We start from the raw sequence: 11,698 nt of genomic DNA, 5'->3' as shown, positions 1-11,698 counted from the left end.
CAACAGCTTGCATTTATATAGCACCGTTAACATGTCCCAGAGCCTCACAGATGAAACAAACTACTTGCTCTGTTGTGCAAAATAATTGGTGGGGAAAGAGTGATGAAGACTCCCAATGCTGAAGTGATTGGATAAATGCATTCACTTCAGCAGCATCTTCCAAACCCTCGACCACTACCATCTAGAAGGACAAGGGCAGCAGATACCTGGGAACCCCACCACCTGGAGGTTCCCCTCCAAGTCACTCACCACCCTGACTTGGAAATATAATCGGCCGTTTCTTCCCTGTCGCTGGGTCAAAATGTGGAGCTCCCTCCCTAACAGCACAGTGGGTGTACCTAGACCACGTGGACTGCAGCGGCTCAAGATCACCTCTCAATCTTCTAAACTCCAGTGGGTATAGCCTCACCTTTTTCCATGGGAATAGCCCCTTCATGCCTGGAATTAGTTGAGTAAATCGTTGAGCTACTCCCAAGGCAATTATATCCCTTTTTGAATGCCCCCCGCCCACACTCATCTGCTACCCCCTGAACGAACCCACTCATTCTCGCCCGAGTCATATGCACCCTGTGCACCACCTTAAACTGTATCAGGCTCATCCTTGCACAAGAGGAGGTCCCGTTTACCCTTCGCAGTGCCTCACTCTATACTCCCCAATTGATCTCCATTCCCAACTCCGCTTCCCATTTCTCCTTGATCTTCACCACCCGCTCGCCTCCCTGCTCCCCCAGCCACTTACATATATCCCCAATTCCACATCCGGAAGCAGCAGTTGCTCCAGCAGGGTGTATCCTGGCAACCCAGGGAACCCCTTCCAGACCTTTGTGCAAAGTCCCTAACCTGTAGATACCTGAACTCACTACCCCTTGGCAGCTCTACCCTCTCCCTTAGCTCCTCCAGACTGGCGAACCCTTCCTCCAAATACAAATCCCTCACCTTGACCAGTCCCACTCCCTCCACCTCCTGTATACACTATCCATCCATCCCCCCCCCCCCGGTTCAAACCCATGATTCTCGCACAGCGACGTTAGCACCGACATCCCTTCCACCCTAAAATGCCTCCTCAGCTGATTCCATATCTTCACCGTGGACTGCACCACTGGGCTCCCTGAATACCTATTCGGAGCCATTGGCAATGCTGCCGTCACCATAGCCCTCAAACTAGACCTCTTACAAGATTCCTCCTCCATTCTAACCCACTCTACCCCTTCTCCTTCCCACCAACGCCACATCTTGTCCACATTCGCCGCCCAATAATAATGAAGCACGTTTGGCATCGCCAACCCCCCCTGCTGTCTCTGCCTCTGTAGCAGGGTCCTCCCCACCCTCGGCACCTTCCCCGCCCACACAAAGTCAGGGATGATTGTGTCCACTTTCCGAGAAAAGGCCCTTGGTATAAAGATTGGGAGAGCCTGAAAGATAAACAAGAATCTCGGCAGAATATTCATTTTCACCACTTGGACCCACACTGCCAACGTTAAGTGCAGTGCATCGCATCCCACCTCTTAAGATCCTTCCTGGCCTCCTCCCCCAGCTTCGTTAAGTTCCACTTATGGAGCCCCGTCCATTCCCTCGCTACTTAAATCCCCAAGTACCTAAACCTATCCCTCGCTACCATAAATGGCATCCCCCCCTAAATTAGCCCACTGTGCCAGCTCATTCAGCGGGAATACCTCGCTTTTCCCTACATTCAGCTTGTATCCCGAGAACCCTCCAAACCTCCCCAACAGCCCATAATCCTTCCCATACACTCCAACGGATCCGAAACCTACAGAAAGAGAGCAACACCCGATGCTCCCTCTGTCCCCTCATTATCCCCTGGCACTCTGCCAACCCCCTGAGAGCCATCGCCAATGGCTCTACGGCCAGTGCAAACAGCAGCAGCGACAGCGGGCACCCCTGCCTCGTACCCCTGTGTAAGTCAGAGCTCATATCATTTGTTCTCACCCTCGCTCTTGGCCCAACATACGGCAAGCGCACCCATGCCACAAATCTTGGCCCAGACCCGAACCTTCCCAAAACTTCGAACAAGTACCGCCACTCCACCAGATCAAATGCTTTCTCCGCGTCCATGGACACCACCACCTCCGGTACCAGAGCTCTCGACGGATTCATTACCACATTCATCAGCCGTCTTATATAACCCGCCAGCTGCCTGCCCTTCACGAAGCCTGTTTGATTGTCTGCAACCATCCCCAGGACCAAACGGGTCTTAATGACCCAGTTGCAACCACTTAGTGGGCCCGACATCCTAATCTCCGGCCCTCCGTGATTCTCCGGTTCCCTGGGCCGCGAGTCAGGTGGGTGGGGATTACTACGTGAGCCTGTTGTGGTGGTCCCCGCGGTGGGCCAAGGGGGTTTCTCCTCAAGGGAGTTGCCCCCAAAGTCCATCCAAGGACCACCCTTAACCCCGCCCCATAAAACATGACCTTCCCACCTCACCTCTATCAGAGACCCCCCCCCAACTTCACAACCCCCTCCAGAGACCCCCTAAGATGGGAGATCCACCCAAGAGACCCCTCAATAGGGAGACCCCCCAGGAACCCGCTACCTAAAGAAACCCCCCCCTCAGAGACCCCCTAACTAGAGAGACCCTCTTTGGGACCTCTTAAAACAAGAGACCCTCCCATAGACTCCCCAGGCGGGATTCTCTCAGGCACGTCTCCGTTGTGGCTTGGCCCGTGATTGGGGCCTACCGATCGGCGGGCTGGCCTCTTGGGCTGGAGGCCTCTCTTGCTCCGCACCTTGCCCCTGTAGCCCTACGCCATGTTGCGTCGGGGCCGGCGCGGAGAAGGGAGCCACTGCGCTGGTATCGGTATCAGTGCCGTGCTGGCCCCCTGTAGGGGTCAGAATCGCTGCTCCTGGGGCCAAGTTTATGCCGTCGTGAAACTCGACTGCATTTATGACGGCATCAACACTTAGCCTCAGGATCAGAGAATCCCGCCCCCTTAATGGGGAGACCCCCCCCCCCCCCCCCCATGGATTCCCAACTGAAGGAACCTCCCCACAGAGACCCTCCTTAAATAAAGGAACCCCCCCCCCCTCCCCCCGGGGACCTGCCACAGAGACCCCCTAACTAGAGGGACCCATCACAGAGACCCCCCTAACTAGAGGGACCCATCACACAGACCCCCTAGCTAGAGGGATCCCCCATATGGACCCCCCCAAAATAGAGAAAGCTGCCAACGCCACCCACCTGTAAGGAGAAATAAATATCTCGCTGCTATTTGCTAGCACTCTTGCCCGGGTCTGTTGAGTCGGGGGGTTCATGTCCTTCGCCACAGATCTGAGCACACAGTCCAAGCTGACAATCTCAGAGAGGTACTGAGGAGTGCTTCACTGCCATCATTTGGACGAGATGTTCAACTGCTTTCTCTGAGGTGGGCATAACTATTCGGGTCACTGTTCAAAGAAAAAGGCAGCTCTCCCCAGTGTTTGGCCAATATTTGTGCCTCAGTTAAAGCCTAAACACGTTGCCGGGTCCTTAATCTCTTGGCTGTTTGCTGGGATCCTGCTGTGCGCAAATTGGCCGCCGCCTTTCCAACATCGCAACAGCGACTGCACTTTGAAAGTATTTCATTTCCTTTGGCGGTTACGAGAGGCGCTATAGAAATGCAGGCCCTTTTATTTTATACCTCCCAGCTGCTGCAGATGTCGCTGTCACTGGTTTGAAGAGTTAGATGGTCTGATCAGTTTTTGCTCTCCCCACCCCACAGTACTTGATCGGCTGCGAAAAGATTCCGACTCTTCCCGTTATCACCTTCACGGTCGGAGGCAAAGGCTTCTCACTGACGGGGGAGCAGTATGTGTTGAAGGTAAAGCGGGCCTAGCGATTTAATTATCTGGGGCTTTGCGGTTTGATTTTAATTTGTTTTTTTGTTGAATTTTTTTCCCCCCAATTAAGGGGCAATTTAGCGTGGCAATCCACCTACCCTGCACCTCTTTGGGTTGTGGGGGGGGTGAATCCCACGCAGACACGGGGAGAATGTGCAAACTCCACGTGGGCAGTGACCCGGGACCTGGATCGAACCTGGGTCCTCGGCGCCGTGAGGCAGCAGTGCTAACCATGGCCCCACACGTACCTTCCTAGCCGCTCCGATTTTGGAAGGAACACTTGGTGCGTTTGAGTCCGCCTTATCTGTATTTCTGTTTTCACTTCCCTGCACAGACTACCCTGTGTTCTGGGCGAGGTGTTTTCAGAACCCCAAAATGTATCATGGAGTTCAACCAACCTCTCCCTTTAATGGATTTGTTGCTTTTCCGAGCACACGGCTTGTTCCCTAGGTGTGGGATTACAATTATGGACACGTGGGTTTTTAAACACAAAACACTGTTTATTCCATGAACTCAACTTAACATCTTAAATAAACATTGGATTTCTTAACACCCCTTACTTGCATGACACCTGTGACAATGGGATCGGCCCACTCACAGTTGAGCTTTGGGTGACCATTCCAGGGCCTTGACAACCCACAGAGATGCCCCCTTTCCATCCGCATGGGCTGAGTTGGAATCCAGAGTGAAATGTCAAAGTCGATGGCCCTTAGCCATCCTCGTCTGTACCCTCTCCAAGCCCCAAACTTTGATCAAATCACCCAGATCTCTGGGAGCTGACAAGGATGGGGTAGGTGAATTTCACCAGCCTGCGGTTACCTGAGCTGAGGTTTTGTTTTTTGGGGATTTGTTAACAGTAGTTACTATTTGTCCCTCGCACAGTGGGATCGATCCATGGTCAATCCCTCCCTTTTTTTCCCCCTAACCTTTTCCCTTCTATCTTTCCCCCCCCTCCCGCAGATCAGCAAGTTCGGGAAAACGATTTGCCTCAGTGGATTCCTGGGCATGGACATTCCTCCGCCCGCTGGGCCGCTCTGGATTTTGGGTGACGTGTTTATTGGCCGCTATTACACCGTCTTCGACCGCGCCAGCAACCGAGTGGGCTTTGCCGATGCTGTGTAGGGCCTTCTCCGATGCAAGGGACACCTCAACCCCTCCTCCGCAAAAATCGAGACCATGTCCCTTTCCCTTCCCCCTTTTATCAAATTTGCATGGGTCTGATTTAGATCGCGATAGAGTGAAATAACGAAGCTCGGTTCTTGCTGAAACTCAACCTGAACATCACCTCGCTACACTCCCGGCACCTTAACGTTGCTGAACACGCGCAACCTTGGTACATCTACGTGGTTAACCCTCAAGCGAAGCAGAGATCTAACCCTGTTTGTCAGCCATGCTAGATCATTCCGAGCAGTCGCCTATCGGATCCCGATACCTTTTATTATGGCAATGCAAATAACTCCCTGTGAACTGTAGCTTTTTCTTCAGGGACCCCCCACCCCCTTAACACGTCTTCCGAGACCCACCCCCCGTCCGCCAGTGGCTCCATTTTTATTTGTCCTGATGCCACCTGGTGGTGGGTCCTGCTCAGTGCGCCCTGGTCGCATTTCTTCGTGGATGCAAATCCATCGCCCCTGGCCGGTTTTAGCAGGCAATGTCTCATCGCCGTGGTTACTTTGCTCTCAACCGTTCACCATAAGGCGCTCCTCACATCGCCGCCCCTCAGCCGGGGGGCAGTGGTGAAGTAATTGCCATTTCTCTTCACGGCACAGTGGTTAGCACCGCTGCCTCTCAGCGCCGGGGACCCGGGTTCGATTCCGCCCTTGGGTCACTGTCTGTGCGGAGTCTGCACATTCTCCCCGTGTCTGCGTGGGTTTCCTCCGACAGTCCAAAGATGGTTAGGTGGATTGACCACCATAAATTGCCCCTTAGTGTGCAGGGATGTGCAGGTAGGGTTATGGCGATAGGGCGAGATAAGTGGGGAACTGGACCGGGGTAAGGTGCCCCTTCGGAGGGCTGGTGCAGAATGGGCTGAATAGCCTCCTTCTACACTGTGGGCGTTCTGTGATGCAATGATTCTGTTGTACTGAGCCAGAAGGTGTTTGCCCTCCGCAGTAGGCCCTGTAACGTTAGAGGGTCATCCTAAAGAGTTTCCACGCAGTTTGATAAAGCAAAGGGGGGGAAATTGTCTCTTTAATTTTAGATGAAAGTAAATTTTGTTTAATGGCTTATAGTTAAATGGATTAGCGTTGAATCCTCGCTGGACCCTGTCGTTTCACCACTCCACCGTAACATGGTGGAAACCTTTCTCTACTCCATTCAATCTTGTGGCTTCCTGGGGGGGGCAGTGGTTAGCACTGGGACTACAGCGCTGAGAATCCGGGTTCAAATCCCGGCTCTGGGTCACTGCAAACTCCACACGGACATTCTCTCCGTGTCTGCATGGGTTTCATCCCCACAACCCAAAGATGTGTAGGGTAGGCGGATTGGCCACGCTAAATTGCCCCTTGGGGAAAAAAAATAATTGGGTATTCTAAATTGATTTTAAAAAATCTTGTGGCTTCCAAAGCAAGTTGCCAATGGATTTAATTCTTGGTAGCACGGAACTTGAATGTTGGGTGGGAATTTCCTCGGAAATTCCTGCTCAGCATCAAGGAACCTTTTAACCGTCCATTAAATTGTCCCTCCCACCCGCTCCAGTTTCCAGGGTGGGTGGAAGTGGAGATTGAAATGAGAGCGATGTTGCTGAAGCTCTTCATCGTGCACCCATCAGGACAAACACAAGAATACCAAATTTCAAACAATCACAACAATTTATGGTGGGGAGAAAAGAGTGCTGATTGGTTGAACAGTCGATATGATCAACCAGTCGGGATGCCAACCAATCGGCCCCTTTTCCTCCTGTCGTATAAATTGTTATTGTTTGAAATTTGGTATTCTTGCATTTGTCTTGATTAGTGAAAGATGAGAAGCTTCGGAAACACGTCTCTCTCTCTGCAGCAATATTCAATTCTTAGAACCTCTCGTAGAGTGGCTCAGATAATGAATATCCCCCCCCCCCCTCTCGCTTGTCTCTCCCTCCCTCGTCAGTCGGCGGGTCAGCCGTTCTGATGAGGGGACCGCCTTCGGTCTATCAAGACACCAGCCTTGCGGGGTCTCCTGGTTGTCCAAGCTTCCTCATTCCTTGACAGAAGGTGATGAAGGGATAGTAGAGAGATGTCCTTCCCCCAGTCGGCCTGCAGATTGTGCCTCCCATTGCCTAGTCGTGGTTGGTGGCGACTGGGGCAGCCTCTCTGTCCGGACACCTCCGGACTCCGTATCAAAAAGGTTTACCCCAACCCCTCTTCCCCAATCAGCAAGTCAATGGGAGCTGGAGCAATTGTACCCGACTAAATGGAGTCATAGATTTTACAGCATGGAGACAGGCCATTCGGCCCAGCTTGTCCATACCGCCCAGTTTCTATCACACAGCTAATTTTACCCAAAAGTGCTCCTGTCATTGGGGCACCGCTGCATCCCGGCCTGTCGTTGCCGAGTTCTCCCTCTGGTTGCGGGCGGTTTCTCAATTTGCGTTCGGTTTGCCCTTGAGAGATGTGCTGTCTAACAAAGCTGCTTCTGGAGTATGGAGTAACGGGAGGGTCTCGAGATGAGGGCAGGAGGCAGGATTTAGCTCCTCGGTGTTGGGTCAAACCGAAATGCAGCAATACTCCATCCCTGCCACTAGAGGTCAGTCTACAAGCAGTTCCACAGACTCACCGGGCTTGATTTTAACTCTGTAACTCCTGCCGGCGCAAGATGGCTGCCCGTGGCATAGACGCTTGTCAGCGCCACGGGCAGAACCCAGCTACGTCATTCGCAGGAACCGCAAATCCACCCCCCCCCCCCCCCCCGGAAACGGCGGTAGCTTAACTTTCGGCAGTCTTCGAGCTTTTAATAATGAATCTTATTTCATTGTCCGTGTGGGCCCCCCCCCCAAAAAAAAGTGGTTTCTTCCGATAATTCACCTTTTAATAAATTTCTGAAAAGACGCCAACTTGGCGGGTTGGGGGCTGGGGGGGGGGGCGGTGGGAGGAGTGGGTCCCATTTTCCGCTTGCCCTTTGCAGCCCTGTCTGTGAGGTTTGGGGTGGGTGGAGGCGAACGGTTCCAAGTGTTGACTTGTTGGGTTCCAGCGCTGTAATATTTTCAATTGCGGGGCCTGTCGTGAGTGCCCCCCCCCGCACGGTAAAAATGGCAAAACGCAGCCGGGATTTAACCCATCGAATAACCCCACCCAGTGGCGGAGTCACAATTGGGCCCCGGAGTCTACAACAGGCCGAAGCGGTCCGTGGTGTCGTATATGCCCCATGTGAGAGTCCTCCTTCCGCCCGACAACATCCAGAACCTTCCAATTTTTCCTCCCTCGGGTAGTTGTCTAGGTTTCTCCAAATGCCTGTATGATGTTCACGCCAAATCCTCCTTGTGGTAGCGAGATTCCATTTCTGGGTGAAGATGTTTCTCCCGAATCCTCCCAACGGGAGGATTATCTTCTATCAGTGATTATCTATCAGTGATTATCTTCTATCAGTGATTATCTATCAGTGATTATCTTCTATTTATTGTCTCTTGTTTTGACCTTGACTACAAGTGGAAAAAACTTCTCTCTGAGTCAACTCTTATCAACCCCTTGCACCATCTTGTGGACCTCTATCGGGTTCCTGGGTAATGTAAGAGGCAGAGAAAAGAGAGTCACTTTATGACGCGGTTCAGGCTGTACTAATATTTCCCCTTGTTGACGTGTATTAAAAAAAAAAACAAATAAAATAATTGGATTGTGAATCTTTGGGAGGCCTGCAGGTTTGCTCCTGAACACCGTGTTGTCAGTGTGAAGAAGGTGTTACGGGGAAGGCGGGTAACGGGCGGGTGTGTGTTAGGCCAGCGGTCCTTTCCCAGAGAGAAATGGGCCTCCGGAATGTTCTGCGGGATGAGGTGGAGGGTGCTGACACCCTGCCTTCCAGAGGGAGTTGGACCAGTTCCTGATTGGGGTAGAGACTTCTGTTTCAGCGAAGAGGGGTGGTTGAGAGGTCTGCTACATTAGTGTGGTGGAGTGGTCACTGGACTAGTAATCCCGACTAATGAACTGGGGACGTAGGCCCAAATCCCACCACAGGGCTGGTGGCATTCAGATTCAATTCATAAAATCCGGAATATCAAGCCAGTCTCAGTAATGTTGACCATGAAACCGTTGTTGATTGTCGTAAAGCCCCATCTGGTTCACTAATGTCCTTTTAGAGGGGGAAATCTGCCGTCCTTACCCGGTCTGGCCTACATGTGACTCCAGACCCACAGCAATATGGTTGACTCTTAAAATGCTCTTGAAATAGCCTAGCGAGACACTAAAGTTTAATTTAGTGTTAATTAAGGATGGACACAAAATGGTGACCTTACCCAGCAACGTCCACATCCCATGAAAGACTAAATAAGGTGGGGGTGGGGGGTGGGGGGTGGGGGGTGGGGGGTGGGGGTCCACCTGTCAGCAGGACCGGAAGCTCCGGCTGACTGGGAAGGCCAGAAACCTTCGGCCATTTAGTGTGTTTCACCCGCCGAGAACAGTGGATCCAGAGAACAGAGCCTCTGACTTTCAAAGCTCTCCACCTCTGGACATACCTCGTGTTTCAGTTGTTGTAGATTCGTTGATAGACAATAATCACTGAGACTAGTCAATAACGTCATTATCATTGCACCACGCGACTGGCAGCGTGGAAGTGGGTGAACTAAATGGAACTTTGGCCTCGCTTCCATCCATAATTTGGCACAATCAATTTTATAACCGGTCTGTCCCAAAGTGCAAACTTCAAAAGGGAGTCGGAGGAGGAACATTAAAAAGGGTGGAACCATTGTTCTGGGCGAGGCGTTTTCAGAACCCCAAAATGTATCATGGAGTTCAACCAACCTCTCCCTTTAATGGATTTGTTGCTTTTCCGAGCACACGGCTTGTTCCCTAGGTGTGGGATTACAATTATGGACACGTGGGTTTTTAAACACAAAACACTGTTTATTCCATGAACTCAACTTAACATCTTAAATAAACATTGGATCTCTTGACACCCCTTACTTCAAAGATAACTCAGAAAATATTGCAACAGTAAATAATTCCTTAAAATGTTCCTTCAAATTTCCAAGAGACTTAACACCTTTAAACAGTATCACATCAGGTTAAAGGATATATATAGTTTCTGTAGAATGGCAGAGATATATTAGCTTGGTTGGCTTCAGCTCCAGCAAAACAGCCAGGCACTTTTAAACTGAAACTAAAAACCTGCAAATTGGCTCACCTAAAGCCCAGCCCCACCTACTCTCTGACATCACTGTTTTCTTAAAGGTACATTGCTTACACATCCATTTCTTAAAGGCACTCTTGAATGACACCATTAAGGCAGCTTTTTCCAGCTGCCAGATCGCCCTCTTGCAGTAGCATTGCTTTGACAACACATTTCAACCTCGTGACCTCTACCAGCTGGAAGGATAAGGGCCAGCGGGCACCTGGGAACACCAGCGACGTCAAGCTCACCTCCAAGCCACTCACCAAAATGACCCTGAACTATGATCGCCGTTCCTTCGCTGTCGCTGGGTCCAAATGCTGGAACTTCCTCCCTAACAGCACGGTGGGTGTACCTACACCACATGGACTGAAGCAGCTCAAGAAGGCGGCTTGCCACCACCTTCTCAAGGGGGCAATTAGGGGTGGGCAATAAATGCTTGGCCTATCCAGTGAAAGAATTTTTTAAAATTCTCAATCTGTCTGAGAGTAATGGGAAGGAATGTCTCGGGCCTTGACTGATACAGCAAGTCTGGTCTGCAAGTATGTCCAAGGTTATACTGGGTAGGGGTTTGCTACCCTAATGGCTCTGTCGCAAAGCCCATCCAGAGAGAGTGCAAATCCCATTGTGACAGTCTGAGGAATTGAATCCAGTTTTGAATGAAAATGACTGACCCAATTGGATTGTTGTATAAAAAAACCCATCGGGTTTCCTTGGGAAAGAAACCTGTGGTCCTTTGCTAATTGTGCCTAGGTGACTCCAGTCCCACACCAACGTGCTTGATTCTTAACTCCCCTCTGACATTGGCCAGAATATTCTTTACGCAGCACAAGGAAGTGCTGAGGGTTTTGGCAAAGGTTAGGGTTAGGGTTAGGGTACAGGCTTGGAGGGCCGAAGGGCCTGTTCCTGTGCTGTATTGGTCTTTGTTCTTTATTTTGGCCATTTCCGGCGGAAGCGTACCACCGTCCTCGGGTGGGGTGGTTTCAATTGGAAATCCAGCCCATTAATCAATACAGGCACATCCAGGATGTACCAATGACTTTGGGCATCAGAGGAGGGGATCGAGATACTCAGTGGAGGAAATGTCATCCGAAAAGGCGGACGACACAATCGTTAAAGGCCTCCGCAACCTGAAGCGCGCTGACCGACAGGCCATTGATTCCCCAATGGCCCGGGATTCCCAATCCGATTTCGCCACCGCCCAAAATCCCATCCCCTGGGGCGAGACTGGAGAATCCCGCCGGAGCGGACAGATGCAAATTCCGGCCAATGATCCGATGTTAGGGCAGCTCGGTGGCGCAGTGGTTAGCACTGCAGTCTCACGGCGCCGACGTCCCAGGTTCGATCCCGGCTCTGGGTCACTGTCCGTGTGGAGTTTGCACATTCTCCCCGTGTTTGCGTGGGTTTCGCCCCCACAACGCAAAGATGTGCAGGGTAGGTGGACTTGGCCACGCTGAATTGCCCCTTAATTGGAAAAAATGAATTGGGTACTCTAAATTTATAAATTTAAAAAAATGTTCTGATTTTAAAATTCTCACCTGGCTTTTAAACCCACCCATGCCCCCCCCCC

At 51.4% G+C, this 11,698-nt stretch overlaps 1 protein-coding gene across 1 annotated transcript in view; it reads left to right on the top strand.

The window, feature by feature from the left end:
• LOC140404032 (cathepsin D-like) overlaps positions 1 to 8,647 on the top strand; it is a 27,356-nt gene extending 18,709 nt beyond the window's left edge. Inside the window, exons 8-9 of the mRNA XM_072492378.1 lie at positions 3,717 to 3,815; positions 4,795 to 8,647. Of these exons, the coding sequence (XP_072348479.1) occupies positions 3,717 to 3,815; positions 4,795 to 4,956 (261 nt within the window). The 3' untranslated portion in view covers positions 4,957 to 8,647. The remainder of the gene's footprint in view (positions 1 to 3,716; positions 3,816 to 4,794) is intronic.
• Positions 8,648 to 11,698: the final 3,051 nt, after the last annotated feature.

This window comes from Scyliorhinus torazame, chromosome 29, assembly GCF_047496885.1.
Source record: "Scyliorhinus torazame isolate Kashiwa2021f chromosome 29, sScyTor2.1, whole genome shotgun sequence".
Lineage (NCBI taxonomy): Eukaryota > Metazoa > Chordata > Chondrichthyes > Carcharhiniformes > Scyliorhinidae > Scyliorhinus > Scyliorhinus torazame.
The sequence above is the reverse complement of the archived record's forward strand: the minus strand, read 5'-3'. Positions and strand labels throughout refer to the sequence as shown.